Source organism: Plectropomus leopardus, chromosome 2 (genome assembly GCF_008729295.1).
Source record: "Plectropomus leopardus isolate mb chromosome 2, YSFRI_Pleo_2.0, whole genome shotgun sequence".
In the NCBI taxonomy this organism is placed as follows: domain Eukaryota; kingdom Metazoa; phylum Chordata; class Actinopteri; order Perciformes; family Serranidae; genus Plectropomus; species Plectropomus leopardus.
In genome coordinates, this window is record NC_056464.1 from 913,305 (window position 1) to 940,570 (window position 27,266).

At 40.9% G+C, this 27,266-nt stretch overlaps 1 protein-coding gene across 2 annotated transcripts in view; it reads right to left on the reverse strand.

Annotated features, from left to right (window-relative positions):
• The window catches only part of LOC121956876 (fibulin-2-like), a 73,050-nt gene extending 46,591 nt beyond the window's left edge, over positions 1 to 26,459 (reverse strand). Inside the window, exons 1-3 of one of the 2 annotated variants that reach the window (XM_042505302.1) lie at positions 26,400 to 26,459; positions 25,799 to 25,854; positions 20,093 to 22,035 (exon numbers count right to left, since the gene is read on the reverse strand). In XM_042505302.1, the coding sequence (XP_042361236.1) occupies positions 20,093 to 21,929 (1,837 nt within the window). In that variant the 5' untranslated portion in view covers positions 21,930 to 22,035; positions 25,799 to 25,854; positions 26,400 to 26,459. The remainder of the gene's footprint in view (positions 1 to 20,092; positions 22,036 to 25,798; positions 25,855 to 26,399) is intronic. The other variant, XM_042505311.1, reaches the window with a different exon arrangement.
• Between the last annotated feature and the right edge of the window lie 807 nt (positions 26,460 to 27,266).

Here is a 27,266-nt window from a genome sequence, read left to right on the forward strand (position 1 = left end):
TAACAAACCCAGGACTTTGATGCTGGAGTCAGTTTTTCACTTCTTGTCTGAATTTGTGTTTTTTCTACACCTACCATGTGCCTATTTTGCTTAAACCTAACCATCCATGCCAGCATGTGCATTTGTTGACATCCCGACGTTGGCTGCCATGTGTTGTAGTCTAAACATAGTCATATGCAGGGTCATCCCACCATGTGCTTATGTTGACATCATTTTAGCATCAGGAGACACAGAAGGATACTTAGAGCATAATATGTAGATGTGCAGTCCACTGCAAAGTGGCAACATGTAAAGACTTGGATAAGAATGTGTTATAATAAACACAACATGAATAGATTGCTCACAACCAGGGGCGTCGTTGTGGGGGGAAAAGTGGGATTGACTACCCAGGGCCCCAGTGGGGAGGAGGGCCCTTAATGGGCCTGAAATAAAAAATTAATTTTTTATTTCCATTTTTTTCCCTCTCTAAGTTATAACTGCAGGTTAACTAAAATTGTCTGAATAAATAAACAAAATTCCTTTCTGGGATTTTCTTTCAGAATTCCTTCTGGAAAAAAATGTGTCTCTCTCAGAGGCCTCTCTCACCCCTACTAAATGTGCAAAATGGCTTAGTCCGCCCGGTGCCAGTCGACTGGATTGATCTGTCAGCAGTCAGTCAAGCGTGAGAGTGAGTGATGTTGCAGGTTGCAGCACCATGTCTCTCCCCAAAAAAACGAAGTCAGGGTATCAAAAAAGTAAAGAAAGAAAAGAGAAACAAACGAAGCAAGCTGAAGTTAAAAGAGCAACTTTTAACGACTTTCTTTCAAAAGAAAGTTGGGCACAACTTACACAGTTTAAGAATGGTTTAAGTTAATACCAGCAATTAAGGTTCAAGTCAGTCAGCCACAAGGAGTCTAGCTTGGATTATATTTGCATTTTATTTAAAAGTTCATTATATTCATAAATTACTCAGCATCATAGGTACAATCTCAAATGACATTATATTTATAGATATTACCTTGCGGTAAAGTCAGTCAACTTTGGAGCGATATTTAGCTAATTTCCCAGTGAGTTAGCCAACGGATTTATTACAATCTCTAGATTCATATGATATAACTGACTTCACTTTCTAGCTTTAAAAGCCTGCTAATGCCGTACAAACAAGGTATATTTAATTTCAAGTAAGATTATTTCCATTAGTGTTAAATAAGTAAACTAAGATAATTTTAGGGTCATAGCATCAAGTGTGGCTGAATCTGACTGAAAATTAACTGTAGTTTTTTTGAATTTTTTTTCACTTTGAGGGCTTAGATTATACAAAACAAGCCCTTGTTGTTCAACAAGTCACTTGGCTTCAAATAATCTTGTTTAAAGAGGTGGACAGTCTGAAGGGAAGTATTGTGCATGGTAGGCAGGTAAAAAGCATATGCACATAACTGCTATGTAAAGACAGTGAAATTTGGGAAATTGGTATTTTGAGTTCAGGTAAACATAAAGGCCTCTAGTGGTTGTCAATTGACTACTCCAAACCGACAGCAGGGATGTGATGTGTCTCTGTGTTTGTAAAAATAAATAGCAGATCTTGCTGAAAAAATATTAGATTAACTCAACAATTATCAGGGGTGTAAAACAAAGTTATAGTTATTTATTGCTTTTAATGGGTCATTGGGTAATGCAGGTGTGGTTATAACAATTGTGCAGGATTGGCTTGGGCCGTGGTGATGGGGCCCAATGAGATATGTTTTCATGGGGCCCAAAATTCCTGGCGATGCCTCTGCCCACAACATCTCCAAAGGTTTGGTTTTCATTGATCCTCTGAAAGTTTTCAGGTTTTTAGGCAGTAGAAACTTGATCCCATTCACAACTGTCTAGGTTCATTATTTTGCTGGAGGCAGGGTCATTTCCTTCTGTTATGTTATGTTCCAGGAGTGCCTATCAGAAGACAAACATGAGGTTCAGCCTGAGGGTCAGATGGAGCTTAACAGTTAGGAGTGGCCGACTAATTACCTGAGAAACAATGGAAACAGGCACATCTATTTATAGTTTTCACTTTTTGAGTCAACATGATTAATGAAAGAGCAGCTGCCTCTGCCCAAATGGGTCTGTTATGTAGCAGATAGTCCAAAACTAACAGACATCCGTCCACTTAAGCAGCTCCCATGGGGTTTGTGTGAACTGATTAGCCCGGCCTCACACTGCTCAGCCATCATTACTCTGTCTGGCCAAACACTGACCTGCCTCACACCACGCTGAGACACGTCAGACACATGTGCAGTGCCTAAGAATGTAAAACAAAATCCAGACACCAACTGCATCATGTGACACACTGCCACATTGGCCACTCATGTCTCTGGAATATGGAGAATTTTTCACACTGATGTCCAGAACTGACATCCAATTCCTGTTGACCAATGCTGATAAAATGCAGGTTCCTCTCTGATTAAAATGCACAAAACAGAGAGTCTGTAAAAACTGCATTGAAATGGTGCCATATTTGGAAATGCATTTACAGTATTTATCTAATCATCTACTAATATTGACATTAGTTCTTCATTTGAAGACACTAATGGTCTGTGGGCCACTTGGGACCCTATCACTGGAAAAATATGGCCCACGGCCAGAAGTTGACTACCACTGCTCTGCACTAATGGCTACACCTCAGGAGACCCACCTGTTAACTCTTTATAACCTGGATCAACATCAGTTTTTTCATAGGCATTCAGACGCCTTTGAAAGTATTTAAACATTTGAACGCTCAGCAAATTTGTTGGATTCCTTGGAAAAACAAGGGGAAAAGACAAAAGAACAACATGGAAAGAAATGTCCCACAAATTGCAAGAAATAAATAGAACTGAAAAAAAAAAGACAGGGAAAAGCTTATTTTCAGGTACTTTTCTTGTACATTTCATTAATCTCTTGACAATTTCTGGGTCATTTTATCGAAAGTTCCCACCTGCATTATTTCCATGTTTTGGAAAGAAATCAAACCAATTTGCTCAGGTTTCAAAGGGTTAAACTACCGCGTAGTTCTTCTGCATGATATGCACACAGGTAGGGTGGACAGGAAGAGCAATGGATGGATCAAACATCTCTTCAACCACGTGCAGCAGAATCCCACCATGTGCTTGTCCTAACATCATGGTAATGCCATCCCAAAATGTACAGCAGTTGCAGAAGGATTCCTGGAGTGTAATATGTAGACACAAAGGTCCACTGCAAAGTTGCAAAAGTGGCAATATGTGATGACTGGGCATAAGAATGTGTTTAAAATTCTGGTGGGAATGAACATCTTGCATAAAACATTTGCAATGGCAGCTAATTAATAAACAAGAAAAATGGATGTATTCATGGGTTATTATAACCCCATTAAGCCCAGGCACACAGCATGAAAAAACCTTGGCAAACAAACCAACTGGACCAAAACAAAGCAACTGTCTCCACAACATTTTTCTTTTTTAAAGAAAAAAAAACTTTATTTACTGTTGAATTACCTAGAACATGATGGATTTGTTTATTTGTGAGGTCAATGTGAATGAACTGATGAGGCCCTCAAGGCATTTATTTGGTGTTGTTTTTACCACATAATACAAGCAGGCCAGAGAGAGTAATGGCTCAGAACAATGGGAGGAAGCAGATTACACTGCCCTCACAAAGATACAAGCTTCTCTCGTCCACATAAACACAGTCATTTATAAATATGCTCTACAAATAAACCAGAGCGGACTTTCACTTCTTATCCACAACAGTATGAGGAGCCTGTCACCAACACTTCCCCCTCCAGCTGAGAAAACAGATTATTGACAGTTCACACAATACACTTAAAATTCCTCTAAATTTTTTTAAGCACTTTTTTAAGCACCTTAAAAATTTGCTGCTGCTACCGTGATGTCAACACAAGCACATGGTCGAATTACGTTGCACGTGGTTGTGTTTAGGCAACAACAGCACATGGCAACCAACGCTGGCACATCAATAAACACACCGTGGCAGGGATGGTTAGGGTTAGGGGAAGACAACATCACATTCAGATGGAAAGCAAACAACAGATTTCTGCATTAAAGTCCAGAAGTTGTTGGACCCATCCACCACCTCTGCCACCCACCCTTGCATTCCTCATACTATGTTGTTACCAGCAGCATTTGAACCGGACGCCGTCCTGCTGCATTTCTTGCAGACAAGGCAGGTGCTGTTTTGCTGTCCGCCGGCATATATAACACCGTAATCAGTTTTGTCCAGTTACATTCTCAGCTGATGCCCAGCAGCATTTCATGCAGGTATGAAAGGTGGATTTTGGCATCTCAATCTTACGCCAAAAGTACTGTCAAAGCGGCAGTATTTTACAAGTTCAGAATGAGAATGGGCTGATTTAAACATCTCAATATGACATATGCATAATTCTTCTGTTCCTTTCTTGTAGATGCATATGTAAAGAATCATTACAAAGCCAGCCTGCTGACTTTGACCAGCTTGTGCTGCAATGTCTCCAGGAAAGCTTGACACAAGTAAAGGAAATTATTTAAAACACAAACAGAGGAGGCGCTGCGGGTGCCGGTCCGGAGCAAAGCTGAGAGAGAGGAGAAGGAGATTTAAACCCTTGATCCCGTCCATCATCATGGGGAACGTGAGGTCGCTGGCAAATAAGATGGACGAGCTGTGTGCAATGATTCGGATCCAGAAGGAGTACCAAGAGAGCAGCTTTTTGTGCTTCATGGACACCTGGCTGCACTTCGACTTCTCAGACCACAGTGCATCCATACACAGCTTCAGGACGATACGGGCGGACAGGGATGTGACGCTTAGTGGTAAGAAGAGGGGAGGAGAGACTGAAGTGTATGTGAATGAAAGGTGGTGCAATTCTTTACATGTTACTGTTAAGGAATGTCTCTGCTCTCCAGACATTGAAATGTTAGCCGTGAGTATGTGCCCATATTATTTGCCACAAGAGTTCTCCTCTGCCATACTGCTGGCGAGCCAGCAGCATGTGACGTGATACGCACCTCTTCATCCTCTGCCGCTCTACCTGAGGTTTCTTCGTTCTTTTGCCTCGTTACAGGAGTTCTTTTTTGGGAGTTTTTCCTTAGGTGATGTGAGGGTCTATGGGGAGAGGGATGTCATATGCTGTAAAGCTCTGAGGCAAACTGTGTTTTGTGAATATGGGCTTTATGAAATTGGCTTTACTTGACACCACTGGTGCCAAGCTACTGACCAAACATCCCGAGGCTTTTGTGAAAATCAGTGGAGATTTTACTTATGTCAACCTGGACTCAGCTCTCCCAACTTTTTACAGTTTGTTGACTGCAGCACCCGTGAAAACAGAACCCTGGACCTTCTGGACGCTAATGCTAAGGACGCATACAGAGCCAGTGCCCTGCTCCCACTTGGCAGATCAGACCACATTCTGGTCTAGTTGACACCCCAGTATGTCCCTGCAGTTCAAAGACAGTCTGTTTCTACAAGGATGGCAAGAAGGTAGACTCAGGATGCCAATGAAGCACTGCAGAACTGCTCTGAATGTATATACTGGAATGTGCTCTGTGAACCACACGGGGAGCTGAATATGTTTTTTCGAGGTTCAGCACCCTGCTGGACCCTCCCACACAGGATCTGTCCTCTTCACACCCTCCTTAGGCACCTAATCAACCCCAGCCTTCCCCACGCCCACCCTGGATCATTATCCCCACACTTCAACTCATTATCCCCACACTTCAACTCCAACCTCTTCAGGGACCACAGCATCCCACATGACGGTGACAATTGGCCAGGTGAGTAGACAACTAAAGAGCCTTCACCAGAGCAAGGCTGCAGGCCCTGATGGCATCAGTCCCAGGGTCCTGAAGTCCTGCACACCCCAGCTTTCTGGAATCCTGCAACATATCTACAACCTGAATCTGTTGCAGGAAAAAGGTACATCATATATAGTACCGGTACCGAAGAAAGCCACCTCATCTGGTCTCAGTAACTTCAGACCTGTTGCCCTCAAGTCACATGTCACAAAGGTACTGGAGAGACTGGTCCTGGTCCATCTTTGACCACTGGTAAAACCTGCACTTGATCAACTTCAGTTTGCCCACCAGATCCATATAGGTGTGGATGATGCTGTCTACCTACTGCAGCATACCCTCTCTCACCTGGATTGTGAGGATCATGTTTTTTGATTTCTCTGGTGTCTTCAATACCATTCAACCAGACCTGTTGAGTGGGAAGCTGCTCAGGATGGGTGTCAGTTCATCCACTGTCTACTGGATCTCTGAATATCTGTCAGACAGGCCCCACTTTGTGCGTCTGAGGAGCTTCCTGTCTGATGTGGTGGTCAGTAACACAGAGGCACATCAGTGGACAGTTCTGTTCCATTCCTGTTCACTTTGTACACCTCCGATTTTCTGTACAATTCTGAATCTTGCCACTTGCAGAAGTTCTCTGATGACTCTGCGGTGGTTGGGTGTATCAGAGATGGGCAGGAGTCGGAGTACAGGCGGCTTGTGGATGACTTTGTGGATTGGTGGGGCAGGAATCATCTGCTCCTGAATGTTACAAAGATGTGAGATGGTGGTTGACTTCAGGAGGACCAGAACCACGATGACGCCAATCAAGATCCTGGTTGAGGAGGTTGGACTCATAGAGAACTACAAGTACTTAGGTGTCCATTTGAGCCACAGACTGGACTAGAGTACCCACACCGACACTGTGTACAATAGGGGGATGACCTTCAGTGTATGCAGCAAGATGTTGGAGATCTTCTGCCAGTCTGTGGTGGCAAGTGCCATCTATTGTGCTGTAGTCTGCTGGAGGAGCAGCATCAGTGCCAGGGACGCCAGCAGTTTGAACAAACTGATCCGCAAGGCTGGATCTGTCATTGGCCACAACCTCCACTCATTCCAGTCAGTGACAAACAGGCGGTCCCTGAACAAACTGCTGTCTATCAACAATCCATCCCATCCCCTTCATGACACTATTCAGAGACAGCGGAGCTCATTCTCCAACAGACTCCTTCAGCTCTGCTGTCACAAAGAGTACTGTTAACAATCAATTCTCCCATCTGCAATAAGACTTTTTAACAGCTCCCGTCTGTGTGGCAAGTGAACTCACGATCTGCACTGAAGTCACTTGCACATCCATCTTCACTTTTTGCACACTTATTTGCAAATTTCTTCTTTTTTTATTGCTCTTTTTAAACTTTTTGGCTTTTTGTTTGTTCTCTATACATACTGTACATATCTTTATTATAATTATTGTTATTTTATTTTATTTCATTTTATTCTATTCTATTCTATTCTATTCTATGTTAGGTCCCTTCCTTTGTAAATATAGATTTGCATTATTTTGCCTTTTTAACGAGTATTTCATTAAGTTGCTGCCTTCTTATTTGCTGCTGCAACAAAACAATTTCCCTCACGGGATCTATATAGTATTTCTATTCTATTCTATTCTATACTATATAACTAAATCGAGTGCTGATTACAACCTACTACATCCATCTATGGTGTTGCCTAACAGGACTACAAGTTAGTTACATATTTGACTGCTGCTGCATAATATCCTCAACGTGATGCAACTACTAATGAAGTCTGTTGATCATTTCTCGTCTGGTCAGTTATAGTTGACTTATGTAGGCTTTGAAAACTTACAATTTTAGTAACAATGGTTACATAACCTTTGAGATGAGCCACAGCCACTGCACAAAAAACAAAACAAATGCCCCCTTATCCCCTTAGCTTTTTAATGCAATGGGAACAATACGATCAGCATTTCCAACTGTGTCAACTGACTGCAGTACACAGGGGTTTTTATCACCTTCAGCTCCAATCAGCATTGACAGGAACACACCACCCGGGTGAACACACTAATTTCAGCTCCTTGAACGGCAGGATGTAATGATGTGCCATCACTCATTACCATCTGTCTACTCCTAAGCAGCACTAATACATCAATCCATATTTATATTCTGCACCGAGTTTGAAAAAGAGACTGAATAAGTAAGAGATATATATAGAGAAGTAACTACCATAAAGTTTTCATAGACCTCTGTTCCTGTATGGAGCCGGATCAAGGCCAAAAAGTTTCTTAATTTGAAGAAAAATAATAATAATAATAATAATAATAATAATAATAAATAATAATAATAATAATAATAATAATAAATAATAATTGAAAAAAATACAATTTGAAAGTTTTGATCTTGAATTATGAAAAAAAACCATTTTCCAAATAAAAAAAGAAGTGTAGGAAAAAGCTTATTCAATTTAAATATAACTTTTTTTTTTTTTTAATTCTGATATTCTTTTGAATAAACTATTTATTTCTAAACGTATATATTTAGGGCCCGAGCACCGAACAGGTGTGAGGACCCTATTGAAATCCAAGGAATTATTAGGGCCCAAGCATTGAATGGTGCGAGGACCCTCTTGAAACTGAAGGAATTATTAGGGCCCGAGCACGGAACGGTGCCGAAATAAAACAGCATTTTCATTAGATTGTCAGCTAAGTTTCTTGTACATTTTTTAAATTGAAGCAATCTTTTAATTAGCTAAATAAAAAAAACTATGGTCTGTACAGTGCCCCCTCAGCATTACACCCTTCCTTCCTCAGCGGCGAAACTACAATAGTATTTCCTACTTCCCCTTTGCCTCTTTTTTCAGCAATAACAGAGCTAGAAGCTTTGTTGTTGCCCTCAACAATTACTGCTCTTTCCGCAGAAAGGCTAATCTCCTGCACTGCCCAGTGTGCCCATGCAGCCTCCCACCACCACTCAGCCCTTTTCATGTCTGGCAGTCTCTCAGCCCCAGACACCCGTCAGCAGCACCCTGTCGTCAGCGCACCCAGGGCCTAGTTCCAGCTGCCTCAGGAGAAATGTTGACTGCTGTTTTTTCCAAAACATGAGACAGCAGGGTTGCTCCAACACAAAATCCTTCAAAACATTATTTCACCGTTTGATCAGAATGCAGCCTGACAGGGTCCACATCTGATTTAGCTTTTAATGTACAGATCTGGTGAAATGCTACCATGCCACCATGCTACTATGCTGATAGAATAATGTATAAACTCTAAAACTTTTCAACTGGAAGAAAGTAATGAGTAGTCTTGCATATATTGGGACATCTCCTCTCTGTCACACTTGATTATGCTCAATGCTGCCATGCTTCATCCGGCAGGGCCATTCAGGTAAAAATCCTGCAGCAGCAGCAGTCTGACCACACATGGCCCTGTAAGCAGAGTTTGAACAGACTATCCTCCCAGAAACAAAATGCAAGACATTTCTTCGAATCATCCTCTCACACCTGCCAGTCAGAGCCACCCCGCTATGGAAAGTTCTAGCCCCATGTCTATGAAAACATGGATGCTTCACACAGAAGATCTCTACAACAAGCACAGCCTCAAGATTAGTGTCAGCAATTTAGTATCTGACCAAATGTCACCCTTCTGGATATTGACAGTGATACTCAATGGCCCATGGGCCAAATCTGGCCCCCTAGCCATTTTCGAAATCACGATTAAAGTGAAGTGATTCAGGCTGCCAGCTGTTTTTGTACTTTAGTATCCATAAGGTGACAGAGCACATAAAACAGCATCAAAATAGAGCTTGTTTATCAAAAAAGAGCCAGTGGAGGATCCCCCACCCCTTGACAGAGGTCCTAGCTAAGCCCCCTAATGCCCTAAAATCCTTGAAATGTCCTAAAATCTTAGTAATGTCTTTAAAATCTCAGAAATGTCCTAAAATCTCAGAAATGTCCTAAAATCTTCCAAACATCCTTAAAACCTAGAAATTAGCTAGAATCCTTGAAAGGGCCTAAAATTCTAGAAATGTCCTAAAATCCTAGAAAAATCCAAAAATCCTAGAAAAATGTGTGTGGCTGCTGCAACTGTCCCCTTGTCTCCTGTCTTTTACAAAGTGGCTCACAAGCAAAGCAAGTTGAGTATCCCTGGCCAAAGACTTTTGACCATGAAATTCTGATCAGTACATTCTTAAGTGTGTTTGTACCAATATTCAGAAAACTCCCTCAAGGCCTTTTTGAGGTATCATGCTCATTAGAATGAGACTGACACAAGGTCACTGTGATCTTTGACCTTTGACCACCAGATTCTAATTAGTTCATTGTTGAGTCCAAGTAAATGTATTTGTCATATGTGAAAGGATTCCCTCCAGGTGTTCTTAAGATATGGCGTTCATGAGATGAGATGGATACAGATCGTACAGATCGTGTTGACCTCTGGCCACAGCTGTCTCTGATACAGCAGCATGAAAATGCGGAATGAGAATAATTTGTTCCTGCTAGAGCTGTGGCTCAGAGGTAGAGAGGTCATCCTCTAATTGGAAGGTGAGTGGTTCAATTCGATGTTGAAGTATCCTTGGGCAAGATACTGAACCCCAAATTGCTCCCAATGCTGTGTCATTGGAGTGTGCATGTGTATGAATGGTTACTGAGTAGTAGACGGCACCTTGTATGGTAGCCTCGGCCACTAGTATGTGAAAGGTGAATGTGACCTGTAGTGTGAAAGTGCTTTGAGTGGTCAAAAGACTAGAAAAGCACTATACAAGTGCAGTCTATTTACCATTTACTCAGTAACCATTCATATGCACTCATACTGCAATGATGCAGCAATTTGGGGTTCAGTTTCTTGCCCAAGGATACTTCGACATATTGCCTGGAGTAGCTTGGGATCTAACTGCTCATCTTCTGATTAGAGGACGACACGCTCTACCTCTGAGTCACAGCCGCCCCATAAGAAGGTGACTGCTGCGGAGGTTCCAGACACCAAAACATGCTTATTCACTGTCTTGCCAAGAGAAATGTGTTTAGTTTATCTTAGCATTGATGGGAGCAGGGCAAAAAGCCTCAAACCCCTAAAATGACATATGTCCTGCTGGTTTTACAAAATAGGTTTTATGGTTTTGGACAGAATTGTGTGGTGAATCTGTCTTTGTTACCAACAGCAGCCTGCAGTGACTTTGGGCAGCTTCCTGGAATCTGTCACAGTGTAGCTAAGTTTGGTGCCGTCACACATGTTTAGAGACCCAAACCAAACCTTGGCTCACTGATGAAATCTGGAAACTCACTGTAGTTTGACAGAAGTACCACCACACATTACACAAACAAGATGCAATGTGTTAATTCATGTTTTGACTTTAGATAGCACAAAGCTAGCTGCTTCCATTTGCTCACCGTCTTTCAAAATAAGCTAGGCCACTATGTCCTGCTCAGGCACATAACACACTGGCACCAGACTGGTTTTTTTACCTCTCACTCCTAGAGGAAATAGTTTAATTCTCTAAAATTACAAACCATTTTTTTCAGGCAGCTCTTGTGTACACCTGTGTTACATATTAGTAAGATTTTTTTCACTTGATATGCTTGTATTGGGCATATTCTTTAACATGCAATAAACAATTTTGGCCACTTGGGGGCAGCAGACAGAAGTTGTGAACAAAACATTAACGTATCAACACACTTTAAGTCGATGAGAACTTCTGTGTTTGAAGGTCAGTGTTCGGCCACAGCAAGCTACAAGGGAAATGTCTGTCTCTTTAGCTGTCTGCTGTTTGGTGCTCACCAGGTAGTGTACAGGGGGTTTTAGAGCTTTTCTGTAACAACAGAAATGACACAGCGATGAGAAGAGCGGTGACATTGAACCGACACTGCAAAGTTGCGGGCAGAAAGCTTAACATTGAGCTCAAACTAGGAAGCTCTGTAAAGGTGACGGGGAGCTTCTAATTGAGGAAATAATTCTTTGTAGATTCATCAGTATGAAGGAGCCCTTTCTAATTTTTTTTAAATTGTCATTCTATACATCGTCATAAATATTTATTAGAAACAGCCAGTTAGATAAATATTTGCTTCAGAATACCTCACTGCATTTTCTACTGCTATTCATTTACAACCCATATTGGTTTTTTGCCTGTGACTTTCCCCAGCTACTTGACTCCTTTCAAAATTAAAAACAGATTGAAATGAACGTTTTTGATTTCTTTCAAAAACAAGGGAGAAAGGCAAGTGAGCAACTAAAGAAAAAAATAACAAATTAGAAAGAAACTAGTAAAAAGTACAAAAATACCTACAAATTAGCAAATAAATAAAAATAATAATAATATACACTAGTTCTCTGAACAATTTTCCCAAACTTTTTGATGTAAATCTACTAATTTTGTAATGCAATTTTCTGAAAAATTGTGCATAGTTGCGCATTGCCTTTTGCCCCATGTTTTTGAAAGAAATCAAACCAATTTGCTCATAGTTGTGAAGGGCGTCTGAGAGCAGCAAGTGATGGTTTTAGGTTTCGATTTAGGTCAGGTTTTAAAGGGTTAATAATCAACATTCAAAAGCAGGATCTGCAACTTTCTCAGTTTCCCCCTGCCAACTGCCTACTTGTGCGCATCCAAAGACACAGCAAAGCTTACTGCTAACCTTCAGCTACAATTTTCAAGACGTCATGGCAAATGACAGAGAAACAGAAATAAAAAATCCCCCTTGTTTATCATAGTTTCTGCAAAGACTAAATAAGACCAAAGTCACCTATACAGTTATATGTACCACTAGTTTTATGACCCTTTAAAGATGATATGGGATAAGATTGTAGAGATACAGGATGTCTCGGTTTGATTCCCCCTTAAGTTCAGACTCTGCTTTAGCTTAAGCCTCAACTTCCAACTGTTCCACATGCTCTCCTCATAAAACTATGTTATTACAAGCAAGCGTGTTGCCTTGATTCTGTTCTGTTTCTCTAATTACCTCCACTCCTCCTCAAGAAGATACAAAGAATGTTTTTGTACTCCTGGCAGGTGCCATTGAAAGCAACTAGACTGGGGTCATGACACAATGAAGCTGCCTGAGCTCCTGACCCAGCTATTCCTCCACATAAAGAGATAAGGAAAATGACCCTGGAGACTGATGAGGGACCCTCTCTACATCATCATCCGCTTTATTTAGAGGACGTGCTCCTGCCAACGAGGCCCACAAGCAAAAACAGCAGTGACATTGACTGAGAACAAAGCAGGAGAGGCGCACTGAAAGGCGAGAGCTTTCACAGATCCACTTAAGATATGTAAAAGAAAGCCATCAAGCTGAGTTATATGCAAGAAATATACTGGGAAATGAGAATCAATATCATCCATTATTCACCATATCTCTGCCAGTTGCTTTAAAGGCTGACATCTGAAGAGACACTCTCTCCAACAGCTTTAAAAAAATCTGTCTCTGATTTTCCATCCAGAGTTCTGCTCCAGGCTGCTCAGTATCATTCCATGTTCAACTCAGATTTCACCCCGCTCTGCTAAAAGCGCTCACCGCTTGTTCAGTTTCCTTTTGAACATACTTTGTGAACTGCAGCGTTGAGGCTGCAGCAGCCAACACTGTAGTTACAGAGCAACCTGCAGCACATGCACACACACACACGTGTGAGCAAAACATCACCTAAACCATCTTAGAAGAGTGACAGATATTACAAAACTATAGTGCTGGTGACATCTCTACGATGTAAATCTACACCACACCCTCATCATGCACACTTGCTGACACCACTACAAAACACTTTTTCTGTTATCTGAACATTGTCCCATTAACTTGATAGGGAGCAATCTAATGTGTCATTTAGGTTTTGTGTTAACTTTGTGTTTAGATGGGTTAAAGTAACCAGACTGCCTGTGAACACACAAATGGTAAAATGCAGTCCAAATTCAGTCCTATTAGAATGGCCTCTTGTCCTCATAGCATCAGGTTTCTCAAAAAAGCGCATGCACACAAGCACTCACAGCACCCAAGCAGCCTGTTACATGCAGACTGATTACACCACACATCACATGTATGAGGGACCAGATGGAAGTTTTGAAAGTTTGAGAAAGTATGGTATGAAATTTATTTAGGAAGTAGAAAGGTTAGATTAACAACATGTTTTCTGGACAAAGGAGGCTGCAGCTGTTTCTGTATCTCTGTCTCAGAATGAGCTGTATGGAGCTCCGTGTCCACAAGTGTCACTGGCCAAGCCTGCTGGATGGCAGTGGAAGGTTTTTGAAATATGGCTCCACAATCAGATGTAGCTGACTGACTTCAGTCCCACAGATTGGGATCACACAATGCTACACAGCAAAAGGGGTGATGTATTCACTGCCTTAGTTAAGAGAACAACTGAGCTCATTCCTACTGTGAATAGGACACACACCATGGTTCAAGAAATAACGGCTGACATGGCTGAATTATCCGAGGCGCCGACTGAATTACTGTAGATATGATGTTGACCTGATGAAAGGTGCGACACCCTTGGTGATTCACCCAAAGTCTGATTCTGACCATGCATGAAACAATAGCCATTTGAATGCAAAGCACTCAAAAGTATTTGACCTATTTTTGATTCATTGTTACAGGCTGGAGTCATTTCTTCCCTGTCATGACTCTCCTGTGCAATCACCCATCATTCCTGTAAAGAAAATTCATAATACCGGCCAGCCATTGCAGTGACGTTTTATCTGGCATTTGCTAGCAGTTAATGCCTCTATTCATCCATGTGCGTTGTGAATTTTGAATTAACACACAATTTTGTAAGTGATTCCACACGAAGCCACACAATTTTTCATCACTAATTTGGTAAACGCGTTTTCAGTATTTCCGTGCGCCAAGATTCCCAGTACTGGTTCATGTTTTCTTTCAAAGATAACATCAACAACAAAGTTTAGCTTCACCTGTTTAGCTATGGGTTTCTGTAAAAATTCAGCAATTTAAAATGCAGGATTAAAAGAAAACCTGGAAAGCCTAACTTTGCCAGGTGGAAGTGCACATCTATGATATGTTTATGATTTAATGATCTGTTCACCATTAAAAAAGAGGCCTGCAAGGCAAATACATTAGAACTGTTGCAACACTTGGCAAATAATGGTCACAAAACTAGTTCAAGCAAATTGCAATGGGTTCAAAAAGTGACCTTTTGGAGGACATGTGGTCAACCTATTTCTAAATATAAAAAATAAATTAAAAAACGGTATGATGTCATACTGTAAACATTGGATTCCATGTTACTTAGACAGAGGCACCTCTCTCTCCCATGATTCATAGTTAAATCTCAGTGTGCACAACAAACTGACTTAAAAGCTCTTCACAGACTGACCCTCAGACTGCCTAAACCCGACCTACCTGTTACTCAGTTTGTTGACTTAAAGGACAGTGACATGACATCTTTTTGACACAAAATCATAGCCTGATGCTTTTATTTTTTTTTTTAACTAACTTTGATCCTGTTGCAGCGGGACTCCCTCTGTGTCTTTGAGCTGTAGCTGCAGCAGTAAAGCCTGTGGTTGTGTCTCATGTTGGGCCTGCTAGCCACTATTTAGCTCCCTGCCTTCATTTCTGTAGACAAATGTGATGCTTATCCTATGCTTATTTTTTATTTTTTTACAGGAAATGCTGCAGCTTATGCAGCTACTATGTATGGTTCAAGATTCCCTCCATGTTGTCTCGCTGAAACATGGACTTGTTCTATGTAATCCTTTGAAACCTGGGCAAATTGACTTGTTTTCTTTCAAAAACATGGGAAGAGGGCAATGAGCAACTTCATGACATAGAAGAAATTAGCATGAAATTAGTAAAAAGCGAAAGAAAATTACCTGAAAATTAGCAAAAACACAAAACAAAAACAGACAAAGACCCCAAACAAACAAAAACAAAAAATCGGAAAAGTTAAAAAAAAAATAGCTTAAAAATGTATAATATTATTATTATTGTAAAATAATTTTACAATATAATAATAATGATAATGATAATGTCAAATATACAGTTCTGAGAACATTTTCCCTAGTTTTTTAAAAACGTTTCATGCCAAGTTGTAATTTGCCTTTTTTTTCACATGCTTTTGAAAAAAATCAAAGGTCTCTATACTTCTGAAAGGTGTCTGAATGCAGCACAAGAAAAGACATGTTGCTCCAGGTTTCCAAGGGTTAAAGAGCTCAGATTAAATGTGTTGAGCGTGTGCGTCTCAATGTGATGACATTTTAGTGGCGAGCTTTACACACACAATAACAACACCTTCATAATCCAGCGCAATATAAAAACAACAATCAATCCTGTATTTATGAAGAGTCCAGTATTTGTTGGGATCTCAGAGAGGAAACTACTCCTTATATTTAAAACTGGACAGCGTAATGTTTTGGGCTGCAACTTATGATGTTTTTTCTTTTTTTCCACTAACCCCCCAAAAAACATCTTTTTATCTGAAATTAAAAGGTTATTTTTGACCTAAATTCTTCTTTCTGTCAGTCATGATTCTTGTCTCTTTTCAGATCAAAAGGTCACTACTGTGTCGTAATACTGAACTCAGTGTCTAAATAAACAAGCATGCTGAAATGTAATGGTTTTCCTATGCCTATTTTTGTTGCCTATTTTTTATTTTGATTTGATTTTTTTTTTTATTTTAGCATTCTGTTTTTACACACTCCTGTAATCATTATGAGTAACTTTTGTCCCAGTGATTTTTGGATGTGAAACTTTTAAACACAGATACACAAACAATGTCTAACTCTCTGTTATAGAGGGCTGCTCGTTAAGGGGTTTGCTAATAATTCAGTTCATGATATTTAACAGAATAAGTAAGCAATGCACAGTCGATGTCAACAGGCCTAAATTAATTAATGATCAGATAATTATTCCAGTCATTTTTCCAACATTTGCCAAACACTGGCCTGTTCCTGCTGTTCAGATGTATAGATTTGCTGCGTTTTTTTAATAAAAAGGTTAACTAAACATCTTTTGGTTTAGTAGTTTTGGATGAACAAAACAAGTAATTTAAAGATATCAGCTTGTGCTCTGGGAATGTATCACTTCTATCATATCACATATTTATGTTATATAGAGGACAATTTTCACACAATTGTTCCCTGCAGCCAGTTAGAAAAATGAAGGTACCCATTTCAAAAATCATGAACCAGAGAAAATCAGTAAATCTTCACATTTCAGACATTGGTATGCATTTACTATTTTTACTCAACTAATAACTTTAACATTTGGTGGGTTGTTAGAAAGTTGGCTTTTTTTGTTGGTTTTCAAATCAGCCAATAATTCCCACAATAATAATGCCTTTAATTTATGTCCCAAAAATCTTATTTATTTATTACTATTTTTGTGCTCACTCCATGTTTCTATGTATGTGCTGAACTTTGTATATCTGAACCCTCCCAAGGCTCCAACATCTGGAGCTGATATTGCCTCCTGCTGCACACACCTTTTAAAAGAGATGTCATCAGCTTCAAACATCTCAGCTATCCCACATCAAGTGCTAAGCTAGTTGGACCAAATGTTTATGAAGTAATTTATGACCATATGCTTCAGTCTTGCATCACTTTATATAACACACTTTGATTTAATCCATAGCGAGTTCATTTACTGTTTTAGAGTCCAGGAATACATGTCTTTCACTTTTCTGCTGTCTTTGAAGTAAACAGAAAAGCTCTGTGTGTCCAGGGTAGAATTGCCCCTGTAATGCATGACTGACAAGGTGTCACCTTTTGTTCAGCAGAAAATCCAAGAATCAGACATCACAGACTGTTTGATGGACACTGCATAAGATCTGGATACCAACAAATACAACACTGATAGTGAGATAGTTCCTATGGCAACATGATGCATACAATTTACTGCACTCTATTTGCCTGGCAACACACCGAAGCCAGAAACCATAACTGAATTTCAGGAATTTATTCAATTTACTGTCGATGTGTATAGGTTAACTAAAAACTATGTCACCACGGCTTTAATTGACAAAGCTTTAATTTGAAGGAGTACACTTATTTTAAGAAACAAAACACTGACTGGGAACAACTTAGGAGACACTCACGGCTACTGAGAATCAGTGGTGGTGCATGCCACAGGCGGTATGGGCGGCCGCCTAGGGCGCCATTCTGAGGGAGCGCTAAAATTACACCTAGAATAAAGTACAAGTGAGTCATCACAGCCTTGACACGCAATGCCACCTTTGATGAGTAACTCTGAAGTTAAAGTGGGGTCAAGTAGACGTCACAGGACAGTATGTTTGGATTAGGGCTGTGTCAAGCAATAAAAAGAATGAATCAACTAGATCAACTTTTGCGATGAAAGTATTTAAAACACTACATTTTTTCTCCTCTTTTCTGCGCCATAAAGCTGCTGGATTTTGAACACAAATGTGCTATTCAATGGCAGCTTGTAAGCTGTGTCAGAGGATGCTATCTGTAAAGCCTGTGATAGCCGCCTGTCCTCTACCACCCAAACTGCTCTGCAGTCCATTGAAATCCGTGTTGCAAGTGAGTTAGTTAGTCATTCACAGGTAGACTTAGTGTGCATCTGAAGGCCTGGTCGAGTGTGGCGTGACGAGGCTGGCTGCTAGCTCTAGCATCAGAGGCTGTGCTAGCTCAAACCTCCAGGTTCGTTGCTAAATGCTTTGCGCTGAGGTGATATTTCAGGCTTGAAGTACTCCGATGGTACGATAATTCATGTTACAAAGCTAATGTGGCCCAGTGATGCACTGGGTCAAAGCGCATCATGGAACACATGTTTATAAAGGCTTTGAGGCAGTTTTTTGAAGATGTCTATCATGTGAAAAGTTACCTTAAAGAGCAAGTGGATGATAAAATCATTGGATCTGTGCTTATTTAAAGGTAATGGCACAGATTTATTTGTTTCCTTGGCACAAAATAATACATAATGATACCTAGGGCACAGAATGTGAACGTGCTAAAACCACGACTGCCCAGGACTACAATATCTTGAGGTGTTGAAGGGTTTAAGGGCACCCTTGAAAATGGCTATACCAGATATTCCTTCGTCAACACTTTGGGGCTATGCTAACAGGGTTGGTACCGATGGATACCTCAGGTTGTCTAGTTTTACAAAATATCTGACTTCACACTAGCTTAAAAAATGAGCCCACACAGCTTCTTAAATATAGTAGTGTCTGCTTCAATTATTTTCGCCAAGGGAGGCCATTTGGGGAACCAGTAGTATCATGGCGGCCATGGCCCCCCTGGGTACCACTCCTTTATCTCCCCAACATCTCAGACAGAACAACAACAAAAAGCATCACATACACAGACTCTCACAGTAGCATGAACTCCTTCTCACTGATCACAATCCTCAAAACCCATAGAATTAAACAAGCTTGTATCATATAAACAACCTGATTCATAATGTGTTTTTTAAAAAATAGATACAATGGACTGAAATACCTGGAGTACAGGGCCTGGTGAAGAAGCAGAGGAGCAACCTTTTCACAGAGTGCATAGCAACAGATCAGTGAAATACCAACTAAAATAACAAATATAGCTTGTTTTTTTTTATTATGTGTTTTTACGCTTATATTATAGTAATATGTTTATAGTTATTATTTTTGTTAGTGAACATATCAGACTGAAATACTGACATTTGAACTTTTGGACCTCTGTGGGTGTTCATAAAAGCTGTCATGTGAGTGCAGCCAACAACTGGGGGTGCTGTCATCTAGGAGTCAAATATGGTTAAGATTAATTTCATCCGGTTTAACAATTGTATAAATGTGTTGACCATCTTTTTAAACATAACTCTTCAACATACTGTCCATTCAGTATCTACAGCTTCCAATTCTGGGAAAACACTAATATTTAAAAACAAAACAAACAAAAAAAAACTACCTACAGTTCCCTAGAGCAATGCCACAAAGCTTGGTACAAATCTGCACCACAGTTGTAGTTGTTTTGCTTTGGAAAGAAATAGGATCATAAAAAGGTATATCTACCAAATGTATCAAATATCTAGTACAACAGAAGTAGGTTACACCACATTATCCATGTTTAAAAAAAAAGTAAAGTCAGTTTATTTCAGAGCTGTTAGCTAAAATTCTATGAATTGGTTTTGGGTTGGCAATGAGATCTTTCAGTATTCAGAGAAGGTTGTCGATAAATACACAATAGGAAGCAATTGACCAAAACAAAACAAACAAAAAAAAATTAGAGGCATTATTATTAAACTAGGTTTTACTGAAGACCAGTGTAGCTATTACACATTTTTCTGTGAGACTGGGTTTTGAAGAAATAATGTCGCTATTTTGAAACAAAACCAAACCTGGTATATTTTTTTAAAACTGTTAAAGTAGGTTAATTCAATTACATTCTGAAATAGAATCACCATCTTACCTCCATCTGGTTTGATGGGCAAAACAAGGCGATCTTTCCCCTCCCCGTCTCTCTCCATCACCTGGTCTTCACTGTGAAGCGTTAACAGCCTCTGAGCTGGCTTTTGGCTGGGCTCACTCTCATTCAGAGTAACCATTTTTGGTGACTGGGTGGTGGTTATATAGTGGACTGTGGGGGTTGCTGGGTACTCAGGCCCTCTGGGTGAGCTGGTGCTTGGCTTGGTTTTGGTCTTTTCATAGCTGCTGGTTGGATCGCTGCCCTCTGACTCTGTATAGTGTCTCTCCTGTTGCACTGACTGTATCTTGTAGGAAACATTCCTCTCTTCAGGCCCAGTGACAGTATGAAATGTTACTATTTCCTCCTCCTCCACTATCTCTTTTTCATCTATCCGTCTTTCAGTGTCTGCAGCCACTGCGCCCTGTAATTTGTTTGGACCATTTGAACTGGCCTGGGTATGGACTGGGCTCTCTGGACCTTTCAGTATGTACAGTGGAAAATTCACTCTGTCTGATTGTCTCTGCTTATTGATTTGACTGTCCGTGCCCCTCACTGGATGACTAACAATCTGACTCCTCGAACCGCTGGGTGTCACACTATCTGGTGCATTTTGGTCATGTGTCTTCACCTCAGAGCTTCTCTGATGCAGAACTGCATTCTCTGGGCTCATATTTGGATCCTCTGGGTGTTTTGCACTCCCCAATCCTCGCTTCAGTGGAAACACAACACTTCCACTTCCTGAACTTGTGAGTGCATTAAATGGATTCTCCAAATCTCTCTGTGTTGTCGAATCAGTGAATGAGACACTCTGCACACTTGTTAGACCCTGTGAGGGCTGCGGAGAAGTAATGTCATCCTTGTGAATATGAGGCCTGATAGATCTCTGCTCTGCTCTCAGAGGACTTTCTGTCACTCCCTGTCTGTATGCAGGATGGTCATGAACTCCGTATCCTTCTCTCAGCTCCAGCCTGCTCTCTCTGTCAGAGCTCTGAAAGGCAGAGGTTCTGTCAGGTCTGTCGGTGCCTTGGGACACCAAGATGACTTTGTTGGAGGAGGGGGACTTTGTGGGGAAGACTAGAGATTGAGGGTAAATCTCTGAAAAGTCTTCAGGACTGTAATTATACCCCTCTGCCCCCTCCTTATCCAAAGGCAATGGTTTGAAGAGAGGAAGATTCCCACTGGGCAGGTGGTGATGCAGAGTGGAGAACTGATCCATGCGTCCTTGTTGGTCCAACCTGTAGGGGTTACTGTGGTGCCTGCTGGCTGTGTCCTTCCCTGCTGGTGCAGCTAACGGGGGTTTATAGACCTTAAGCGGGTCACAGTCAGGCACAGGGTAGCACATCAGCTTCCCTCCTTCATTTGGGCAGTGGCAGACCTGACAGGGGTCAATATGGATTGAGTGTCCGGCATTGTACTTTTGCTCGTCGTGGACACATCCGACACGTTCACACTGCATGCAACCATCACCATCAGGCTCTGACACCTCAATGCAGTTTTGTGCCACATCAGGACAGCTGATGAAGTGGCAGCTGATCCGGCCCCCTCCCGTGGGGCAGGAGCACTCTGTGCTGCCATAGTCAACAAAGTATGACTCTCCTTCTGCCAGTTTGCCATTCTTGAATCCAGCATTGATGCAATCATAGTATTGGTAACCCTCACATGTGCATCCTTTTCGCAGGCATGAAGCACAACAACTGCCACTCTCCAGCACTTCTTCGATGCAGTTATCCAGCTGGGGACAGTCTACACCGGTGCAGTCACGCTGGCACCGGCAGACACTCAGGTGGAGAAACAGCAACGCACACCTAAGCAGTGTCACCTTAGCTGTTAGACCAGCCATGGCAACAGGAGTGCACACAACAATCAAAGGAGGTTAGGTAATGTTCACTGCCTTCAGTTTATCCTCAAGGAGTCTGGCGTATTCTGCCCACGTGAACCATCTCACACTGTAAGAAATAGAGAGAGACAGACAGGCAGAAAAAGGCTCATTTCACAAAATGAAAGCAGACCAACACCTGACTCCATTGTTGAGATCAGGAGAGTCCAGTTTTTTAGCCTCCTAGTTGTCCTAACATTAACACTGCACTTGTAATTACCATCAGCTGCAATGCTGTGTGTTGAATCATTACTCAGGCTGTGATAATCAAACTTGTTTGCAATCAACCCTGAAGTGTAACTGCTAAACATAAAATGCTTTCGCTGTTGATTTTGATAGAAATTGATTACACTTTATGGAAAGTACATTCTCTCAAGTATTAAGTGAGGTAGAGTTTAAAGTACACTGTATTAAGTAGTCACATTTGACTAATGATTCTTGGTCTAAATTATGCATTTTAAAGAGCTGCAGTTTCAAACTCAAAGTGACTGCTTTCACACAGCTCCATTCTGCAGCACTAACCTGGTTCTTACTTATCAGATTGTTCCCAATTTGTTCACATCAATGATCAATCCTCCACGCATACTAAGGTCTGCTTCGGAGTTCCACAAGGTTCTGTGCTTGAACCAATCCTTTTTACTTTATATATGCTTCCTCTAGGTAACATTATTAGAAAACACTATAAATTTTCACTGATATGCTGACGATACGCAATTGTATATATCTATGAAACCAGATGAAAATGATCAGCTATCTAAACTAGTTAACATGTCTTAAGGACATAAAACCCTGTATGAGCCAAAATTTCTTGATCTTGAATTCAGACAAAACTGAAGTTATTGTTCTTGGCCCCAAACACCTCAGAAACTCCCTTTCTAACGATGCAATTTTCTCTAGATGGCATTACCTTGGCCTCTAGCACATCTGTAAGGAACCTCAGAGTTTTGTTTGATCAAGATTTATCTTTTGCTTCCCATATAAAACAAACTTCAAGGACTGCTTTATTTCACTTGCATAACCACAAAAATTAGACATATCCTATCCCTGACAGATGCTGAAAATTAGTACATGCATTTGTCACCTCTAGGCTGGATTACTGTAATTCTCTTTTATTCGGTTGCCCCAACAAATCACTTAGATCTCTCCAACTGGCGCAGAACACTGCTGCACGTGTTCTAACGGGAACCAAGAAAAGGGACTATATTTCTCCTGTTTTAGTTTCGTTGCAACCTGTAAAATCCAGGATTGAATTTAAAATCCTCCTCCTAACTTACAAAGCTCTAAATGGTCAGGCTCCATCCTGTCTGTCGCAGCTCATAGTTCCTTACCAACCCTCAAGATCACTGCGCTCTAAAAATGCAGGATTACTTGTGGTTCCCAAAGTTTCCAAATGTAGGTTAGGAACCAGAGCCTTCAGCTACCATGCTCCTCTCTTCCATCTTCCAGTTTCGGTCAGGGAGGCAGACACCGTTTCCACTTTTAAGGGTAGACTTAAGACCTTCCTCTTTGAGAAAGTTCATAATTAGGGCTGGCTCAGGTTGCCCGGACCAGCCCGTAGTTAGGCTGACATAGGTTTAACCTGCCGGGGGACTTTCTATATGGGTCATAGAGCAGTGGGACTAACACTGCTCCCTGACCTTTATATTTAAGCCATAATAGCTGATTAGTGACCCTAGTTTCGTTAGTGTGTATATTCAGTTGAAATCCCTGTCCGTGTGACGGGGAGGAGGGAGAGTTAGCAGAGCTTTCAGCCCGATCTGGCGGGGTGGTTTTGAGTCCGTTACGACCTGCCACTCTGGCTCTGCTTCCTCTCTCTTTCTTTCTTTTCTTTCTTTTGTATTACTGCTTTCTGGCATTCATATTTAAGTCGTAATTGCTGATCAGTAGCTCTAGGATCCTCCTTGAGTGCTTATCCTTTATACTGCTCACCACCTTGGGTCTGTTGAACTGCACTACGCTAATCCCACTGCCTCTCCGGAGCATTCCTGCTCCCTTGTTTCCTTGCTTTCCCAAATCCTGGCTGCAACCTTGGCTGTGCCTGATCATGGTGATATCTGTGCTGGCGCTGTGACCCTGCCTTTGGTTGCGCTCTTACTATGGCTGCACTGATACTGTACCCCCCGCTGGCCCTGATCGTGGTCTTGGTCCTGGTTGCGCCAATGCCGTGATCATGCCTTTGGACACCTTCCTATCAATATATGCATGAGACTCTTATCAACACCCACAATATCATCATAGAGTGCATTTGATAATTTCACACCTGTTGTTATTGTAATATGACATGTGTCTGTCTCCACTATTTTTCCTTGGGTGATGTGAGGGATGTTGTAACACTGTAAAGCCCTCTGAGGCAAACCATGTTTTGTGATAATGGGCACTATAAATAAAATTGACTTGACTGGACTTGCAGTCACTACATTAGTTCATTTCATTATGATGAAATGCAGAAATCAAAGCTAATTATTATTAGCAAAAATCATTAACTCTTGTTAAATTTGCAAAATATAATCAACAGAAGAATCACAGCCTCAAATTAGACACAAATCCCCTCTGCTCCACACTGTTGTTCTGAGTTTTCCAAAACCTACTTTTTATTCTCACTGATGCAACGTCTTTAAGCAGATCTAATAGATACAGACAATAAAGACACAGCATATTTTCCAATGGCATGGATGCTGACTAACCTGTAGGTCATCTCCAAAAGTAAACACACACACACACACATAAACATCAAAATCATACTTCTCTGTTCCTGGGCTGATATTCATGAAGTATCTACCACGTGCTGAATTCAACACTGTATTGTCACAAAAGCTGCTGTCTGCAGGCCGTTAATCTGCTCAACAAGAGCACATCATCATCTGTGATCTGCATCATGAGCTTCACATAAAAAACAAACAGAGAATGAGCGAATCCGCTTCAGAATAGTTTGCACATTTTACCCATAACAGCGTGTTACCTTTGCCATGCTTTTGCATGTAGCCATTAACACTTTGATACCTGAGCAAAGTGGCTTGATTTCTTTCTAAACATGGGAAGAAGGCACTGAGCAACAAAAGAAGAAAGAAATTAGTAAGTACAAGAAAATTACCTGAAAATTAGTTTAACAAAAGACCAGGCAAAAAAAGAAAAAAAAAGAAACAAGGACATACCCACAAAAAGGTGCTTAGAAATTAAAATTATGTAACATAATTTTTAAAATGTAATTGAAATCATTTTAAATATCGCTTTTCCCTTTACAGTTTTTGCTAGCTTTTAAAAAAATATATACAGTATATTTTCTAAATCTACAAATTTCCCAATTTGTTGAACATTTCTCAGCAAGTTGCTCATTGCCTTTTTCCTAAGTTTTTGAAATAATTCGCCTCAATGTGCTCAGGGCTCAAAGGTTTAAATACTTGTGAAAGGCATCTGAAAGCAGCCGAAGAAGTGATGTTGCTTCAGGTTTCAAGGGGTTAAAGCCTTCTCAAACCCTTTAATATTTATAGATATTTTAGGAGCTTCTCAAACCATTCTAACAAAAAAGCTGTTACTTTTATCCAAAGTTAGGCAGTTAGAGCCATGACAACCATGCAGTAAGGAGAGAAAGAGATGAGGAGTTGAAAAATTGGCATTTCTAGCTCTAAACTTTTAGAGCTGAAGCTTCTGTAACAGTATCCCTGAGGGGTGAACTGTACCCAGCTCTTCCCAAAGGTCTTCTGTCACCAAACTGAGCTTATTTCCAGCCTCAGAAGTGAGTTTTGTCAGTGAAAGTGACATGCAGCCCGACTGTTGTGGACATAATAAGAGCTGGCAAGGCAAAGCTGCAAAAGAATGCAAACTGAGACGCCTACACAGCCTGGTGTTTCCCAGAGTCCCGACGGATGGGGGATCCCTCGGTTTCCTCTTTCTGCATACACACACACACAGACAGACGGATAGACAAACAGACACACACACACACACACGCACACACTGTTAGCGCTCTCAGACAGATCCTACGCACCACTGCAGAAAGATTCACATCTGATTCAGGCAGATTTAAACATGCAATGACAATATTACAAAAGTCTGGAGTTCCCCTGCTGTTGTCGCGCACTGTCGCACTTTAATACAATTAGTAACATGACAAATTTGCGAGCCTTTAGATGAGTCCTGTGCGGTAGATTCGACCAAAGACACTAAACCCATAATGTATATCTTTCTATATACCTTACATCTGACAGACCAACCGAAACACTGATGGCTCAGTAACAGTCAACACGAAGTAAACCCCAAACCTGAAATCCTCAGTAAAACGTGTGTACTCGGTACCGACAAAGTCATAAGGTTTTTATCCCAGCAGGTCTGGATCAAACTCTATATTTTACGCAGGCTAATGGTGCCCCGACACAAAGCTGATGACGCCTTCATTGTCCACCTAGTGCAACAGTTAGCAGACACCGTGTGTGTTACCTTTGCGGCGCTGGGACTGATGGGCTGCCTGTCCTCTGAGCGCATACACCGGGAGGCTCTGTGAGCCTCCGCGCTGCTAGGACCTTACAGGCAGGCGGAGGGGGAGGTCCGAAAAGTTTCCCCTCTGGAGGAGATTCCATCATGATCCATAATGAGGAGCAGACATGCAGAAGAATCAGGAGCATACAGGGGCGTTTCTAGGACTTGAGAAAATTGGGGACTTAGCCCTGACCTTAGAAGGGGAGTCCAGGGGATCCTTTTATAAACAAACTATATTGTGTTTCTTCTTATGCACTATTTACATTTTTTCTTTACTTTCTTGAGTATATTTGAATTGTGATGAGAGAAATATAAGTAGATGATGGTAATTAGTGTTCAGCAAAAATGTATAGACTAGAATTGGAAAGATAGTTAAACTTATGTATTTATACAAGTGTAACCAAGTTTTGTTTTTGTTTTTTTTTTTCTCCCAAGCACAAGTACAATCTGCATGACGGAATATCAGATCCAGGGCTTTTTAGGCTTTCTCTTATTTTTGAAAAATATGGCCTATATTTAAGGCCAGAGCAATTTATGAAACATTCTGGGCTGAAGTCTCAGACACAGTCTCTGGCGACATCTTTCTTACTGTTTATCAATAGTTATAGCATGAAAATACATTTATTTTTGTGAAGACATTAAACAAATACGATTTGTGTTAACAGCAAACTTTAGAGATGCTAGTTGGTTATTTTTCATCTTTTGACAAAGCTGAACTATCTATGTCCTAGCTCTAACTCTGTATATACATACATGAGTATCTATCTTCTCTCAGATCTATGTCTTGGCAAGAAAGTGAATACCTGTATTTTTCAAAAGGCAGAACCA